We start from the raw sequence: 18,579 nt of genomic DNA on the forward strand, positions 1-18,579 counted from the left end.
CTTTCTCTCTCTTCTCTCTCTCTCTTTCTCTTTCTCTCTCTCTCTCTCCAAATTATTCTGTGATATGAAATCACTGTCGTAATGTAGAAAATCCATCCATCAATAAGACACAATAATCCATTTGATTGCAAGATGAGTATTGACAGCTCACCAGGGATAGCTCCTCAGCTGTTCTGAAAATAAGTAGAATTCTTTTATTACATCCAGCAGATGAGGTCCATCTAAAAGGGAGTACTTTGAGTATGACACTCCTTTGCACTGCACTGGGGTATAGACCTATTTTATACTTGAAATCCATAGTGGGACTCAATTTGACACCACGTGACTGGAGGCACAGCTGCCAGAAAGGACTGAACAGTCAAAGTGGTAAGAGTTAGCTAGCCCCTACAAACATAGGGATGGATCTGTTAGTCCTAAAAGCCTTTCTACATCCTTGTATGTGATAGGACAGCACAACTTGTTCATTTTCTCATGGTAGTGCTTTGGAAAATTAGCACAAAACACTATCGTAGCTCTTGGTGGCTATTGCTATTGTAAGTGTTAAGAAGAACATTTTAAGCTTATCAATAATTACCAACATGGGAATTTCAAAATGTCAGCACTTGGCCCCATATTCTTTGAAGGAGAACGATGTGGGTTTAAATAATACTCTTGACAGCCTGAGCAACTAACCCCAGGTGTCACCCTGGGGTAGTACTGAGGGAATGCTGCACTGTTGGAGATGCCATCTTTCAGATGAAATTGTAAAGCTGCATGAGAGAGTCAGTGGCATATCAGAGTCTGGCATGAAGTTTGTGAAAGGCGGAATTTGCACTTCGTCACTTTCTGGCTCAGTCTTGTTCCAGAGGTGACTGCCTTTTTTAACCCTCATACCTTTCCATGCTCTATTACTGTGTCGCACTTGTGCACTGCCACTTCATTTGGTGAGATGTGTACGAGCCCCTTTTCCCCAAGGTGTTTGCTTGCAGTATTAGACACACTTCCCCCTCCCCAGTCAGCCTTAGGATTCTTGTATTGTGTCAGCAGAGGTCAGGGTCAGTCTTGACCAGTGTTTGTTACTGGACTAGTAAATCAGATAACTAAACTAGGAATATACTGAACTTCACTTCACTTCAACAAATTGAGAGTTTAACTTCAGTGCAAGTAAAATCTAGATGTGAAACTAAAAAGCAGACATCAGTTAAAAATGACCAAGAAGCTAACAAATTTTCACTTTTAAAAAATACAATTGGCGCACACACACAAACTTCAGCAAGAAACCTACCGTTATAATTCAGTTTAACTAAGTAACTCAAGACCCACTGCATTGTAATTCAAGAAAAGGGCCTATGACCATTCCTTGCAACAAGGATTTGGCAATCAATACAGGCCTTTAAAATGAATTAAGTTCAGCATCCAGAAAAATGGTCCTAGAGGAGTCTGACTGAGGAAGTTTGGGACTCTGTCTTTATCTGGAAATAACGGTTTTTGAACCCTTATGGTTACTGTGTTTAAAACATCTAACTTACGGTACATTCCTATCCATGCATCTATCTATTTTGGAACTGTATATTAGTCAGATTGGTGATTCCTTTTCCTTCTGCATTGTGCTAACAGCTTTAGTGTTGCTTTTTTATAACACTGCAGTGCAGTGATCAAGCTGATCACAAGAGGGTGCTACTCAGCTCATGCCTTCTAAATATTATTATGCCTGGTAGAGAGGGTGGAGCTTGGTCATTCATGTTCCCTGGCTGCATGTAAATTGTTCCAAGTTTTTAAATAATTGTGTAACCAAGGAGGAAGTGGACAGTAAAGGACAAAAAATGCAGATGCTGGTAATCTGCAATGAAGGCACTGGAGAAACTCAGCAGCTCAGGCAGCTTCTGTGGACAGACAATGTTTCAAGTCCAATATAATTTCTTCAGCATTCAACATCACACTAGTAAGCCCTTCAGTCGGTGTTTCCTTTTTTCTCCTTGCAATTCATTCTCCTGTATCTTCCCCCTGCCCCGCCCCTTACCTTTGCTGCTGTCTGTCTGCTTATGTCACAATATCTGAGTGCTCCCGAGATGCTGCTTGGCCTGCTGTGTTCATCCAGCTTCTCACTTTTGTTATCTAGGATTCTCCAGCATCTGCAGTTCCCATTATCTCACTGAATATCTCTTTCCACATGCAGTGATCCCTGTTTCTGTCCTGATCTTTCTCTACAGACTGTGAATTCCATTCGGCCTACTCTATACCCCATCTCCATCAGTCCCTCTGACAGCCTTCAGATCGTATTGTACATTTTATTTCTGGACCAATAGCCACTTGTCGCGTGAACCAACGCGTCCTGCTGCTTCACTATCTTTCCACCTAAAACAGTCAAATGTTAGTTAACCCCCTCTTTTGCCTTGCCATTTCATCTTTACTAGTTGTTTTAAACTTCTGCTCAAGAACGATTTGTAAACTTGCCAAAGTGGCAAATTTGTGTCAGTTTTAGTTTCCTTGATTTTTTTAAAAAAAAAAGCTCATTACAAAGGTACTGGAAATAAAACATCAATTTCTTCACAACAGATACCTTAAATCATGGACTACTATCAAGGGGTGTGGTGTTGGTGGATAAGATCAGGTGACCAGAACCAAGTGCCCTACATGAGGTCTTGCTAACACTTTCTACAGCAACAGTGGTCATCTTTTGTCTTCTGTTCCTAATTTAGCAGAACCAATCTCTGTTTTTAGACACAATGCTGATGTATGGAATGGAGTCTTACAGGGATTGGAGTGACATGAGCTATGGTGAGATTTACAGCAGAATCTCATGAGAAAGCTATCAAACCCTATCCCTTCATTGACTCATATCTTTATGATTTTAAGTGGTGAGATGAGTTCCTGGTTAGGCGGAGGAGTTACAAATTAAAGGCATTGCAGCTTATTAATGCAGCGTTTGTTCAATATTCAGCTTCTTGTCATGCCAAACAAACTAGACATTAAGAAATTGTGTATGAAAATTAAAGTGGCTACCAGGTGACTTCTGCTTGCTATTGTCTCTCCAAAGTTTTGGACACTAGCACCAGCACCCCTCATTTCATAGATAGTTGGTCTAACATGCACCAGTCTAAAACGTCATGGCATGCTTCCAGGCCACTGACCATACACTTCTGTGCTTTATGGACCAAGCTGTGTATCAGGCCTATTTGCTTATGGTTAGGACTTATTCACTTTGACCCTAAATGGATGCTTGAGCATCCCTGCCCTGCATTGCTTTGTCTTGCAATTTCCCTCCGCACCAAGATGCTTGTCACTTGGTGCAGATACAAAGCCAGGGATGTTGTTAGCAAGCTACAATAAGGTCAAGGGAGATGGCCTTTGTTTAGGGGATCCTGGCATAGTAAGTCAATGACAGCCTCCCAAAACCAGTCCAGGGGTTCTGAAACAGTTAGTTGCTTGGGGCTGTCAGTCAGGATGTTTCCCATATAAAGGAAAAAAATAAAGAATGTCACGTAAAGGCTGCTGAACTGCGTAACAACTTTCGATCCGGTTGTATGGTCTCCTATCAAAGCCTGTAAGAGTCTTGGGTGAAGAAGACCTCCTACCTGTACAATAGGATCTCCATTACGCAGTGGAGCACCATTGTCTAGCTGCACAAATAGCTGAGCTATGGATACCACTCAAATCTGTAAAATCCAATGAGTGATGCATTGTTCTGGGAACAGTGTGTGGTAAGATGAAGCTAGAATTGGGCACAAGGCATGTTATGGAGTAGGGTGGGTAGGTAGTTAATGAGGTGAGTTTGGTATGATATGGTGAGACATCACTGGGCCTCACAGATTTCCAGTGAACACAATGCAACTGGCACTCAAAGGTCATGTCCACTTTTTCCCCAGTACATGACTCCACTGCAGCAGTATGATGGGGCATTGCAGATATTTATTCTTACATAAAGAAATAGGAATTATTAGTTATGATTACACCAAACCGCTTCTAATTTCTTGACTCTGGTTGGATGGGCTCGAGAGTGTTGACAAGGCCAGTGCCTGGATGCACCACATTCCAACAACGATACATTGAATCGTATGGAATAATTTCTCCATTGATAGAGCACAAAGAGTTAAGTGAAATCGGTCTGGAAAAATGCTTCAGTAAAGCAGCTGTAACTATAATGCTTCCTTATAAAAATAAAATGAGATGGGCCTGTGCCAACCTGCAATGAGGAGAGCTGTCAAAAATGGTCTATTACCTTCAACTAAGCCAGTAATGTCATAAGGTAATGATGTCATCAGGGCTGATTCTGAAGGGGAAATGGGCTTGGTTGGAGTATCTTTGGGATTCCTCTGGAGACTGGAAGGCAGTATATATTAGAATGCTGGCCTTTCACCTCCTTGATCTGGTTCCAAATCCAGCCTAGACTGATGGGATGGAAAATCCATGCGGGTTAAAACAGTCTTCTTTCCTCCTCTTGACCTAGGTTCAAATTTGATACTTAAGGGATAAAGAGATCTCATTCCCTCCCTCTGTCTCTGATTTTCTAGCCTGTTTGCTGATCTCTGCTTGTCTCAATTTCCCTCTTTTCAAGAAAAGCCTAATCTTCCTGCGTGCATGGTTGGTTGTGATTGGGAGTGGTGTGGGTGTGCCCAGAGCAGAATGTGCAAATTGAACTGCAGGGCCTGGGGGCAATTACATGCTCATAACAGGGAGAATCTCTTCTGGGTCCCTGGTTTCTCTGCCCACAGCCTTCAACTCCAGTGGACCCTTGAACTGTCCTAGAAAGGCTATGCCAAGATACTGGCATGCCCACAACGGTGGGTTGGAGGTGGGAAGGAGTCAGTCTGGCACCAGCAACCATTTAACATTGTCTATTATAAATAGGCCTCTTTAGTCTGCAAACATTGCAGTAGGTAGCCAAGCTTTCAGACCAAGTCCCAGCTACCCTTCTGAATCCCTTGCCTCCATTCCTACTACCCAGTAGCTAGTTGGAAGGAGCTGTTCTCTATCTCGCATATTCTGTTCTGTGCAGAATTTTTACGTTTTTTTTTTCCATCTCTCTGCCTTTTTATCTTTAATGATCTGAATTATCTGAAGCATGGAAACAGGCCCCTTAGTTCAACCAGTCCATGCTGACCATGTTCCCAAACTAAACTAGCTCCACCTGACTGTACTTGGCCCATTTCCCTCAACTTTTCCTATCCATGAGCTTGTCCAAATGTTTTCTAAATGTTACAACAGTACCTGCATCCACCACTTTCTCCAGCAGTTCATTTCCCTGCATAAACAACACTTATAGAGAAAAGTTGTTCCTCGTATCCCTTTCTTATTTTAAATCTTTCTCCTCTCATCTGTACTATTTCCCCCTCGGTTTGAAATCCCCACACCCTTGCCATCACCCTTCATGATTTTATAAACCAAAGTCACCCGTCAACCTCCTACGCTCCAGTGAAAGTCATGATCTATATTTTTTAATAATTCAAACCCTCCATTCCCACAACATCCCAGTAAATCTTTTTAGAATCCTCTCCAATTTAACAATATTCTTCCAATAACAGGGCAACCAGAACTGTGCACAGTACTCCAGAAGAGGCCTATTAATAACTGGTTCGGGAAGTGAAGTCAATGCTTAGTTGTAGGTTCATGACACAGGGTTGCTGAAGTTGGTGGGGAAGGGTTATTGTTGGGGTAGGATAGGCAAGATTAGATGTGCTTATGATATCACTGAAGTCATTTAATGTTTTAAGAAATGTTCTTGAAACAATAAGTAATGCTGATAGCTGAGGTCAACAGCACTGAAATACATAGGACTGATTTTTCTTTTTGTTTTTTGGCTGAGGCTGAGTCTGACTTGTCATGGTTTTCTTAGGCAACAGTGTGGAGCTAGAGGAGAAACACTGTTGTCTCTGACTCCAGCACCTGCAGTTCTTGCTATCTCCAAAGGCTTTCTTAATTTTTTTTAAGCCATGAGGTCTAGTGAGTTCTGCGCATGTCTTGCGTCAGGGGGATGTTGGTACCCCACATTGAAGCGAGCGATCCAGAGGTTTTGCTGGATAAAGTGACACCAGCAGGACTTTCTCTGCCCCAGGACCACGGCAAACTGGTCTGAGTTTGCTGCCCACATTAGTCAGTGGCCTTCTAACAGCCCCCATGTGTGCCACCACTTCATCTGTTAGCCTGATGTCAGTAGTGGGAAAGATGCTAGAGTCAATTGTAAAAGATGAAATTATGACTCATTTGGATAGCAGTAACAGAATAGGTCAGTCAGCATGGATTTACAAAGGGGAAATCGTGCTTGACTAATCTGGAATTTTTTTGAGGATCCATCTGTGAAGATGGATAAGGGAGAACCAGTGGATGTAGTGTACCTGGACTTTCAGAAAGCCTTTGATAAAGTCCCGCATAGGGGATTGGTGAACAAAATTAGGACACATGGTATTGGGGGGGAAAATACTGAGTTGGATTGAAAATTGGCTGGCAGACAGGAAGCAAAGAGTAGTGATAAATGGATCCCTTTCGGAATGACAGGCAGTGACCAGTGGGGTGCCACAAGGTTTGGTGCTGGGATTGCAGCTGTTTATGATATATTAATGATATAGACGAAGGCATTAAAAGTAATATTAGCAAATTTGCCGATGACACAAAGTTGGGTGGCAGTGTGAAATGAGGAGGATGTTATGAGAATACAGGGTGACTTGGACAGGCTAGGTGAGTGGACGGATGCATGGCAGATGCAGTTTAATGTGGATAAATGTGCGGTTATACACTTTGGAAAGAACAGAAAGGCTGATTACTATCTCAGTTGAGTCAGGTTAGGTAAAGGGGAAGCACAATAAGATCTAGGTGTTCTTGTACATCAGTCAATGAAAGCAAGTATGCAGGTACAGCAGGCAGTGAAAAAAGCTAATAGCATGCTGGCCTTCGTAACAAGAGGAATTGAGTCTGGGAGCAAAGAGGTCCTTCTGCAGCTGTACAGGGCCCTGGTGAGACCGCACCTGGAGTACTATGTGCAGTTTTGGTCTCCAAATTTGAGGGAGTGCGACGTAGGGTCACTAGGTCAATTCCCGGAATGGCAGGACTATCATATGTTGAAAGATTGGAGCAACTGGGCTTGTATACACTTGAGTTTAGAAGGATGAGAGGGGATCTGATTGAGATGTATAAGATTATTAAGGGATTGGACACTCTGGAGGCAGGAAGCATGTTTCTGCTGATGGGTGAGTCCAGAACCAGAGGACACAGTTTAAAAATAAGGGGTAGGCCATTTAGAACAGAGTTGAGGAAAAACCTCTTCACCCAGAGAGTGGTGGATATATGGAATGCTCTGCCCCAGAAGGCAGTGGAGGCCAACTCTCTGGATACTTTTAAGAAAGAGAGAGATAGAGCTCTTAAAGATAGAGGAATCAAGGGTTATGGGGATAAGGCAGGAACAGGATACTGATTGTGGATGATCAGCCATGATCATAATGAATGGTGCTGGCTCGAAGGGCCGAATGGCCTACTCCTGCACCTATTGTCTGTTATCTCTGATTCTTCCCACTTGATCTGTATCTGCTACAGTTCCCACCTTCCACCAAGGCTCCTGCTCTATCACTGGTTTTTATTGTCTACGATATCTCTTGCTGGCTCCAACTCCAAACTCCTGACAGCCTCAACCCTGCATATCCTGCCTACTGTCTCTCCTGGCACAACTCTGTACCTGCACCAACAGTAAAAGCTGTGCCACCACTTTCATCTCTCTGAGGAAAACTGGCCATAATAGGGGCAGAGAGACTCCTGATTCTGTCATTCAGCTCTTTACCCTCTTGAGGAAGAATCCTGATTATGACCATGCCTAGCATGGCCTGGACTCCTCCTCAACTGATAGCCATTGACTACTGCTGAGCTTCCTGCCGTTGTCCGTACTAGACAGCAAGGCAAAATCAGTTCTCTGAGCCTTGTATTTCTGTGAGGAGGCTGAAGAGCGAAAGAGTAAGGCCAAACGGAAGCCCAGTGAGCAGAGCCTGGAGATACAGCCTGGTTCCGTTTGAACTGAATGCTTGTCCCAGAGTGCAGTGTCCTTGCTACAGCCTTACAATGATTGCCAGTGTGGCATTAAATCATAGTGTGATCCTGAAAGTGGATCAAACCTGTGCCATGAATTCCTTGGAGGCTGGGAAATGTTCAACAGAGTACACGGGACCAATGCTGATGGAGTGTTGGTGCCTTGTGTCCAAGACGAAGGTCCTTTGCGAGCCAAACCTGCCATGGCTTCCTTTTTTTCTCCCCCTTTGACATCTGTCGTTGGGAAGATAGATTTCTGAATAGTAATGAGGTGGCGTGGCACTGACCAGGCATTTAACAATCAATGACCATGTGACATTTCACAGGCACCTGGCAAGAATCTCAAACATTTATAAAATGCCTAAATAATGGGGTGACATGATCTCACTTTGGAAATGAGCCTTACAATGCCTTGTTCAATTCTGCCACACATCTTGGCAAAGGCCACGCAACAGACATTCCTCCATATTTTTTAAAACTCAACATTGTACTTCTGGAAATTTGGGTCGTACTGGATATATCCTGTCTGCTGTTGTTTTGGGTCAAATATTAGTAAACATAGTACCTCTTCTTTCCTGTTATTGTGCTGCTCATGTGTGAGAAGCTGAGGATGGTGTTGCGCTGATGCTTCTATAGCTAAAGCAATGTTGTAGCTTTAGGAGCATACACCCCACCCAAGACTTCCTCCTACCCAGCCCCATGATCAAGCACTGAGTGCTTTTGAGGGAGACCCTCCCCTGGGAATTAGTAAGCAAACTGTGGGATTTGCTTATTCTGCTCCTGTTTTGCTTCCTGCTGAGTGTATATCAGCAGTGACAGGAAAAGTCTTTTTATGGACATTCATTGCCTGCTTAAGGGCCTCAACTTCCTTTGGAATGGGAAAGGCCAACCACAAGTCTTGCAGCCATAGTCTTAATTGGGATGGAGGTGGGAAATACCAGTGTCCAACTGTTGCTATCCCTGACTAAGAGCATTCTGTCTGCCAGCAAACCTGTCTCGAAGCGAGTGTGCAAAATTCCACTCCAGTTACAACTTCACATGGGGGCCCAACCCCAGTTTGGCTTTCAGATTATCTGGTAGATGATTGGGCTAGCCATTTGGCAAGAGGCTCTGTGGTGGTAATTCAGGTTTGTGCCAATTACAGGTTAACTTCTGGTCCAATGCAAAGCTGCTTAATGGGTGACAGCACTCCACTCAGCTCCTGACATTAGGTGCCTATGCATGCAATTCTGCATATAACCACTGAGGAAGGGGGTGTGGGAAGAGACCCAACAGGGGTAGGGGGTGAGAGAGATTCTCCATCTGTTTTCACTAGAATGGAGATGAAGCATAAACAGACATTCAATTATCTTTATATCCCCTCGTGGCTTCTGCCAAATTTTGTCCTTCAAAGTGAGTGGGAATCAGCACTTTCCCTGAAATTCCAGGTGTGAACTTTTTTGCACTTTGTTGCACATGTTGGAGAGCCATCACACAGATTTGGGCAAGCCCTGCACCTTTTTTTAATTCACTTCTTGGTCTTCCTTTCTACCCTTACTTCTGCTTTAGTGCTCCGTAATAAGACTTCTTTCATCAAGGGCTGTGCTGTGGAAACCTAAAGCTGTTGTTGTGGATTCCACTTGGCAACTGCTCACTGCTGCATGTTTCAGATCAGCTCCTCATGTTGGGAAGGCACAGAAGTGTCCATCACTCTGATACAGAAATCCTGGTAGTGTTCTCAAGAGCAAGATATTTGCTTAGGTATTTAAAGAACTTTGGATTTAAACCTTTGGCTTAGCCAACCTTTTCTAATAAGTGCAGGATGTACACTTACTACAAGTGTAAAACTAGACTGACTTAGTTTGATTACCTAATCTTTCTCTTCTCTTTGCAACTTTATTTTTCTATCCAACTTCTGTTTTACAAAGCACCAATTAAACTGGGTGAAGGGTCACTGAATGGGATGACCTATCCCATCCAGAGATATTACCAAGTAATCAGGAAATGGCAATAATTCATAGAATCCCTACAGGATGGAAGCAGGCCTTTGGCCCATCAAGTCCACGCTGACCCTCCAAGCATGCCACTCAGACCTACCAACCCCTACCCTATCCCTGTAAACCTCCATCTCCCATGTCTAATCCACCTAGCCCAAACACTACAGGAAACTTATTATAGCCAATCTATCTAAACTGCACATCTTTGGACTGTGGGAGGGGAAACCAGAGCAATGGAGGAAAACCCATGCAGACACAAGGCGAATGTGTGCAAAGTCCGTATAGCTGCCTGAGGGTGGAATTGAATCTAGGCCCCTGGCTCTGAGACAGCAGTGCTAACCACTGGGCCACCATGCAGCCCCACTTATTCCCATTTCTCATACTCCATACACAAAGTATTCACAGTATGTTATTGGGACTGCCATGGAACATTTTTATTTTTGTCTAACATTTTATTGTTATATAACCACTTAATCACCTGACATCAAATGATTGATTCCATCACTTTGTATCTGAAATGAAAAGTAATCCATTTTTTTCGCACTAACTCCATATCTTAACAAATAGAACCTCCTTACCCATCTTGCCCGAGTCCTTGTTGGTACTTGTGTATGAGTAATGAATGAGATTCCAAACTTGCTTTTAATTGTGTTTCAAAGATTTTATTTTTCCATAACCTTTTGGGAAACGTTGAAAATATTGGCATAAACTAGGAAGATCCCTTGGAAAGAGAAGGAAAACATGAATCCTGGGACATCCCAGATAGTTTTTACAGCCAATGAATTACTTTACTTTTATGAAGTGTAGCTACTATTGTATGAAACAAAGCCACCATTTGCCAGCAACAAGGTCCTACAAGCAGCAATGGGATAATGGCTAGGCAATCTCCTTTTTTGTGATGTTAATTGATAGCTTTAGCTAGGACACTAACATGTACGTCACTGTTCTTCTTTGAAATAGTGCTATGGGCAACTTTCCTTCACTTGACGGATGGCAGATCCAAAAGCCCAATGTGCTCCCAGTGCTGTGCAAGAGAATTAAGATTGGAATACTGTTCAATTCTCCAGGAAAGAACTCCAGCTCGGACTTTGCCATTTTTTTCCTGAAGTTTAGGTTGTTGCAAATACTCAGCTGCAGTAAGGCTGCAAGCTGACTTTGCAAAGTACTTTTCAACCAACTCATGTTCTATATGAAGTGGCTGTCCCTCTACTGCTGCAGTCAGCTTATTTCTGCTCCTTTCAGTGAAGGCTTAAGTATATTTTTTACTCCTGAACCATTTGAGTTTCAGTTGTCTAATCAACCATGAAAGATGTCAGCCTAGATGGATTGTGGCCTCAGCTGGATTTCACATTTCTAGAAATGAACATCAACAGCAGGAAATCTGAATAATTTTCCACTAGTCTTCCACCATTTCAAAAAAGTGAATAATCCTAGCTTACTCTTCAAATGAAGAAGAGACTGTCAGAATTTGGCTTCCTCTATTTCAAGTTGGAGGCACGGCCATGAACTCCTGGGATAAATGGTTTGATGTTCTGCTGCCTTCAGATTTTCTTTATCCTGTTATCTAACTGAAATGTGGAAGGTTGTTGTAAGAGTGTAACCATGTACTAGTCACTTCTACGTTGACTATGTCGATCACCTGGCATTACTTAATTGGAATTCCATGGAACCGTTGACAAAATTGTTTCTTTGGGGATTTTTACAGATCATCCCCTAAAAATCTCTAGTAGAAATTCCTTGCCAGATTGCAAACTCCATTGTTTTGCATTTTGGAGTCCTGAGCTTTAGTTCATTCTCTCATTCTGCAGACTACAAGGTTTAATAGTGTTGAACAGCATTTTTTTATGAGCAAGTTAGGAGCAGAAGTAAGCTACTTGGCCCCTCACCTGCTTCATGATTTCAAAGTATGATTGCTAATACCATAGATTTTCTTATTTTGCAAGCAACAGCATGAAAAATTAAGGACAGGTGGTGGTGGAAATACAGAAGCTGCTGGAAAAGCTCATCAGATCTGACAACATCTGAAGAATCGCCAGAATTGACACTTTCCAAATTTACAGCATCCACGGTTCTTTTGGATGTTGTTTAGTATGAAAAGTTATCTATTTGTGCCTTTTTAAATATTCCAGGACTCTGTTTCCGCTGCCTTTTTGAGGATGACCCCCTCCATCAGAAGTCATCATGAACACCCGCACTCATTTTGCGATCTGTCTTCCATGTAACTTACAATGGCCCTTTAATTAGTGTGTGAATAGTAACCAATTCTGTATTCCTTAAGCACCTCACTATTCAAAAACAGGCAGTACTACTTGAAGACCTGTTATGGTTACCATATGCAAAATTGGCATCCATTGTGGAACAGCAGAATCCCACTAACCATCTGTCAGGGAGCTGGTTTTCACAATAACTAAATGAAAATTATTTCTCCAGGTCTTGATCATAGAACTTTGTCTTGACTTCACAACGGTTCGGATCAGAGTAATTTTTCACTTGTTTAAAAAAAGTTGATGTCACTGCCAGCTGCTTGGTACCAAGCTCTCAAGAGTTGGCTAGAGACAAGTGGTTCTGCAGCTGAGAACTTTGGCTAACATGAAGGAACTATAGAGAGTTGATAGATAGTAAAGCACAGAGTTTAAAGTTTCCATGACACAGCATTGGCTATTCCACAACAGTTCATAACCAATGAAATGAGTTTGAGGTGCTCTCACCCTGTTAGGCAGACGAAAGCAGCAGCCATTTTTACAACTGGCAAGGTCCCAAAGACAGCAATGAGATGAATTGCCATTCCTGTCTAATGGCAGCCGCCGATGTTGACTGGAGCAACTCCCTTTTTAACATTAGAGTTGTGGCAACGGTAACGTCAACATAAATTACCAGGTACCCAGCTGAGCAGACAGTCAGACAGAGCCTTACTTTAATACTTGACCCAGAAAACAAAATTTCACGTTTGTTCGTCTATTGTGGACATAGACAATGATACCTTCTCCAGGCCAGTAAATGCTGGCAATGGCCAGCTTTCTTGATCCTCTGGTATAGGTGTTATGAATGATGCAACATTGCAGTAGAGCATAATGTATAAATTTGTGGTCATAACTAGTAGAAAGCAGTGCAAAGCTGTAACCTATTATGGCTCAAGACCTAGTGCTCCTCTCCAATGTATTGAATAAAGATGGGCAAATCGAGTTGGAGTGCAGACTAACTGTGCTCTAACTGAAAAGGTAGAGATCAATGATAACCTTTTTCCAATTATTTTACCTTCTACAAGGATTAGAAGGAAACGTGAGCTTCAAACTAGATCTAATGCATTCCTTACCTAACCTTGGGAGTGTTTTGATGAAACAAAGTCAAGGGGATTGATTATTTAGACCACACTATGCTAGACCTGCAGAATACTAAATTGCATGTTTGAGGAATGTTGGTGTGTGGATCATGTTCAAATTCTTCTGAGGAAAACCTGCCTTTCCTCCCAGTTTCAACACTCATGGCTTTTTGTTTTCCTCTTTCCCTCTTTTTCTCCTTTCCTTCACAGATTAACTGGTAATGAACCACTCACCATCTTGCCTCTGACTCAAGAAACAGGACAGACACACGGGAAGGCCCACTTCAAGGTCTGTGACCGTCTGAAGCTGGAGCGGAAACAACGGCGAATGTGCCGTCGGGACCCTGGAGTGGCAGAAACCCTCATGGAAGCAATCAGTATGAGTGCCCTTGAGTGTCAGTACCAGTTCAGGTTTGAGAGGTGGAACTGCACCCTGGAGGGACGGTACAGGACAAGCCTTCTGAGGAGAGGTCAGTTAGAGCTCTTTCTGTACTGTTTATTTTTTAATATCCTGCATCTGCTTCACTGTATAATTGCTGTACAATGAATATATGTTGAAATAAACAAGAAGGATGTTGATGTGCCAACATTGGCTCAAGCAATGACCTAATCCCCAATAGACCGTTTTCTGTTTAAATGTAACAGATTCAAAACTGTTGCAAAATGTAGGGCTGAATTTTATTGACAAACATGTATTTTTGGCCTCTAACTCATTCCTTTGCCATTTTGACTGAAGCTAGAAAATGTGTGTATGACTAAATCTATTCCAAGGAGGCTGTTGGGAGAGTTTTAAGCAGATATTGCTTTTCTTCCCTTTTATTCCATTAAAATTCTGCTGTCATCTATCAAATGACACTTTATCAATTGCATTAGGACTGTATGTATGTTGTGTGTAATCTGTTCTGCCTTTTTTGACCTGCACTTTCCAAAGTGAATATTAACTTAATCCTGAATCATCACTTCTGGAAGCTTCAGTAATAAACAAATTCCCGCAACGTCAGCTTTTGTGCTCCGAAGATGCTGCTTGGCCTGTTGTGTTCGTCTAGCTCCACACTTTGTTATGCTGGAAAAATATAGCAAGTTTGGTAGCATCTGGAGAGAAATCCAAGTTAATCTTTCAGGACTGGACCCAAAACACAAACTCCACTGCTGTCAGGCTGATTCTTTCGCAATTTTTTATTTTCTAAAAGCCTTCCTGTCAATGGTGAGCAGACTAATTTTTGTAATTGCTGCGTTTTTATCTGTTCACCCTTTCTTGAATAAGTGTAATGTGTTGTGATTTTTCCAGTACTCTGACGCCACTCCAGAGTCTAAAAGACTGAAAACTTGTGGTTAGTGCCTCCACAATTTAATAACCTTGGATACGTCCCAACCAATCCAGGCTTCTGATACAGACTAAGCATTGATAACCTATACAATAGCTCTTCAATCCATTTGAAACCCTCTGAGTCTCTAAGCAACCTCTCTCTCCATGCACTGGACAGCATCTCTTTTCCTTCTGAATGCAACAATTAAAGCAAACTGCTCATCCAATCTGTTCGTAAGCCTCAAAACAGTGCCCAAGCACTAAATGTGATTCTGCTATTGGGCAATAATTACTGAATAATCAGGACTGCGCTATGGAATTACAGGTAACTAATTTAATATTAATCAGTCAAACTTGCAAGCATTTTATTAGCATGTGCTAGAAGGTACAAATGTTCATAACCAGACCATGTTGGACAGGAAAGTTTCTGCATAACTTCTTAATGAGAAAATTAAGTGACAATCTCTGCAGTATTCCCATAGTAAGGTCCTGACTAGTCAGCCTACCAGTCTTATCTAAGCCTAGAGTTGACTTTTTTGTTCCTTAGCTATAGTCAAATGCATTCTCTTTTATCCCTCTGACACCTCCTTTCTCTCCAGCCAATCAACGTTCTTTAATCAATACTGCCACTACTCTAATTTTCCTATCTTTCTTGAAGACTTTGTACCCAGGAATATTTAATATCCAGTGCTAGCCTTCTATGGGCCACACTTCTGTTATAGTTACATCATCTTTCCATATTGTAATCTTCACCCTAAACTTAGCAATCTTATTTATCACATTCTTTGCCTCCATGTACAGGAACCCCAGGTTTAGACTTTACAAACCGTTCCTCACACTGATAACTCGTCATCTAATGACTCATTTCCTTCTGCACCACAATCTCCTCTGTCAGTATCCTGTGCACCTTGATCTTCTTTTTTTGGGATATTTGTCTCCTGTTCCCACAATCCAATAAATTGCATTAAACCCTCCAGTAGCACTATCAAATGGCCCACAAGGAAATCAATCCCAGATTTTTGTGTGCAACCTGTCTCACCTAGGTCCCACTTCTGCCAGAGCCAGTCCCAGTATTCCATGAATCCAAAACAGTTCCTTCCTTCTGTTTTATTTACCTGCTCATACATGAGCTTGCATGTGTAACCAAGTAATCCAACCAATTACTACATTCTTGCCTAACTCCCCGAATTTTGACCGACCACATCCATCTTTCTTCCTATTCCATTTTGTACAAAGGTGTAACAATGACTATACTCCACCCTAGCTGCCATGATCTCACCGAATGTTGGAACAGGCTTGAGGGGTGGAATGGCCAATATGTATTGCTACGGTTTCAAGTTGAAACCCAACTGATCAACTTTGCCCTCTTCCAGTTGACCTCCACCATTGTCACCTCTTCCACTGGCAGCCCCACACTGATCAATACCCCTGACAGTGCCCTGCTTGACCTTCCTAACATTGTTGGGGATCATATCAGTGAAGGTTACAATCATTAAATCAGACTGACAATCACTTACCTTGAGGTGTCCAATTGATCAGGTGACTTGTGGAGTTAAACTCGGTGTTGGGGAATATCTCCAATGCCAAGAATTCTGCCCCCAATTTCCCCGCCCCAACCCTCATGCTTGAGCCTGGAAACTTGTCACAACAGAATGTTTGTTTGTCTTCACATTTCCCTTTTTATATACAAGCCAGGCGACAAGCTGGAACTCTTTAAAGTTGTCGTTTTTTTTTTTTTTTGTAAAATGACTGGAATACACTTGGAGGGTCAGGCTGTCCTGCAACTAAAGTACTATGTAATATCCTTTTTAATTGTGTCAAATTGGCTTAGTGAATGCTATCTCCATTTTTAAAAAATCTGAAATGGATGAACTAGACAGTTTGTTCTGTCTTAATCAGCTTTTTTCCCCACCATTTCTATAATCCGGTTTCCCTCCCTAGTAGTTGAACACTAAAACAGCAATGGGGTGGTTGATTAATTATGACAATCAATCTCTATCAATTAATCTCCCACAGACTGACATGACAGGAAGGAAACCTCCAGTGGTGGAAAGCTTTGAGAATTATGGGTCAATCATTTGCTCCTCCTAGGCTTATGTACTTGGCATGGGTCATGTCTGTAATGACTCATGTACTGTAATCCAGACTGTGGTATTCTTAGCCCATCACATTTTTATTTACATGAACCAATGCTACCTACTTTCCACTGTCTCCTTTCTTGCTTCATAGTTTGGCCACTCACTCATTGATCTACTGATATCAGAAGGTAGTGCATCTAGGTGAAAAATATCTATTTGTCACTTGACTGTCCTTTCCTTTCAGTGATGTGGCTAAAGCAACCAGTCACTCACATGATGGTATTCATCAAGGCAAAAATTGTACAGCCTGCTACTGGAAACAATCTTTCTTGGAGGTTGTGTTTTATCCCCTGATCAATATTGTGGGTAAACTGGAGGGATGATCTCTGTTCCAATTCTTAACTGTGGTGTGAGCTGAATTGAATGTGCAGTAAATAAACATGAGCCATGGCAGTGAGCTGCATTCTAATTCAGCTCGAAACTGTGCAGTCTTGGTCAGAAAATCCAGGGTAGATGATGTAGGAAATTAAATATCACACTGGTGGAGTAATGGATATTTTTCTTGGATTTGATGTTGAGTCACATTTCTGGAACCAGGAAAGATTTTAGCGGCAGTTGAAATAAGTTGTGCTGCATTTGCACTCCTTATAGGATAAGGAAGCTAGTTGATGGTGTAACATACCAGTGTATTAGCTGACAAAAGGAGGAAATGTTTGTCATTGCTAATGCTGATCCCACCTAGAGCACACTCTGTTCTATAACCCATATGCTGCTTCCTATCCTTGCTTACTATGATCTGCCTGTATTGCTTGTAAACAAAGCTTTTCACTAGTGCACATGACAGTCAGTCAGTCAATCAATGAATGTACATTTCAAAACTAGAACAAAGGAATCAAGTGGGAAAGATAAATGAGAAATGGAAGTAAAATACACAGATTACCTGGGGGAGAGGAAAAGACATGTGGAAAGGATAACGGGTCAAAGGGAGAGGGAGCCAACAGATCAGACAGAGGTAAAAATACCTAATAGGTAAGAAAAATACCAGGTCTGAGAAAGGAGAAAGGTGGGGGTGGGGGGGAGGCACAAGTGAAATAGAAGGAGGACAGACACAAAGGAACTACTACATACACAATAGCAATGTAGGAAAAGGTTACAGAAACATGAGAGAAAATTATGTCTTTGTCACCTGGAACTAGAGCTTGGATGTGTCTCTTGAGAATATGGAACATAAGGGAGAAGAAATAAAATACAGAATGAGAAGGCAAAAGACTTAGAGTAAAGCAGCAGGATGAAAGGGAATAAGAACATCAAGAAATTGCAGGCCCATTAAAGTCACTGGGATTTGCACTGCTCAGGTATTTGGGGCACCAGTGCCTAATCAAGCTGACTGTACATGATAACATGAGATCAGCTCATTGTAACATTTTTATGGTGGAGCCGTAGGGATTTTGTGGCTGAATCACTGGCCACTGACTCCCTGCAGCTGCCTGTAAGTGCTTCACTTAATTTTTGTTCCCATTTTAATACAAAGACCCCATGCAAAAATTAGCTCTATTCGGACATGGGGCAACAGAGCCAATAATGAATGGTGGTTGCTGTTAGCTAAAAGCTTCACCCTCTGAAGTGAAATCGCATTGGATTTCATTGTCTACAACATTACACAAGGAGTCCAGTAACACTTTATAAAAGTATCTAATTTTGAAAGAAGTTGGGATCTTGATGAGCACAATTCTGTACAGAATGGAACTGTTTCTTACTGCATTTACCAGCACTTGTCATCTGGTGACTGGAGAAGGCCTCTGGTGACCATATGATTATCCTTAAACCTATAAGCATTCTCCTGAATGTCTGACTGTCTACCCTGCCCTGAGGAAAAGCAAAACTGAAGTGAGGATCACTAAAGGAGGCCTATAT

At 42.1% G+C, this 18,579-nt stretch overlaps 1 protein-coding gene across 1 annotated transcript in view; it reads left to right on the plus strand.

Annotated features, from left to right (window-relative positions):
* wnt9a (wingless-type MMTV integration site family, member 9A) overlaps positions 1-18,579 on the plus strand; it is an 88,846-nt gene that overhangs the window by 16,529 nt on the left and 53,738 nt on the right. Inside the window, exon 2 of the mRNA XM_048530229.2 lies at positions 13,492-13,751. Within this exon, the coding sequence (XP_048386186.1) occupies positions 13,492-13,751 (260 nt within the window). The remainder of the gene's footprint in view (positions 1-13,491; positions 13,752-18,579) is intronic.

The sequence above is a fragment of the Stegostoma tigrinum genome, chromosome 5, assembly GCF_030684315.1.
Source record: "Stegostoma tigrinum isolate sSteTig4 chromosome 5, sSteTig4.hap1, whole genome shotgun sequence".
In the NCBI taxonomy this organism is placed as follows: Eukaryota; Metazoa; Chordata; class Chondrichthyes; order Orectolobiformes; family Stegostomatidae; genus Stegostoma; species Stegostoma tigrinum.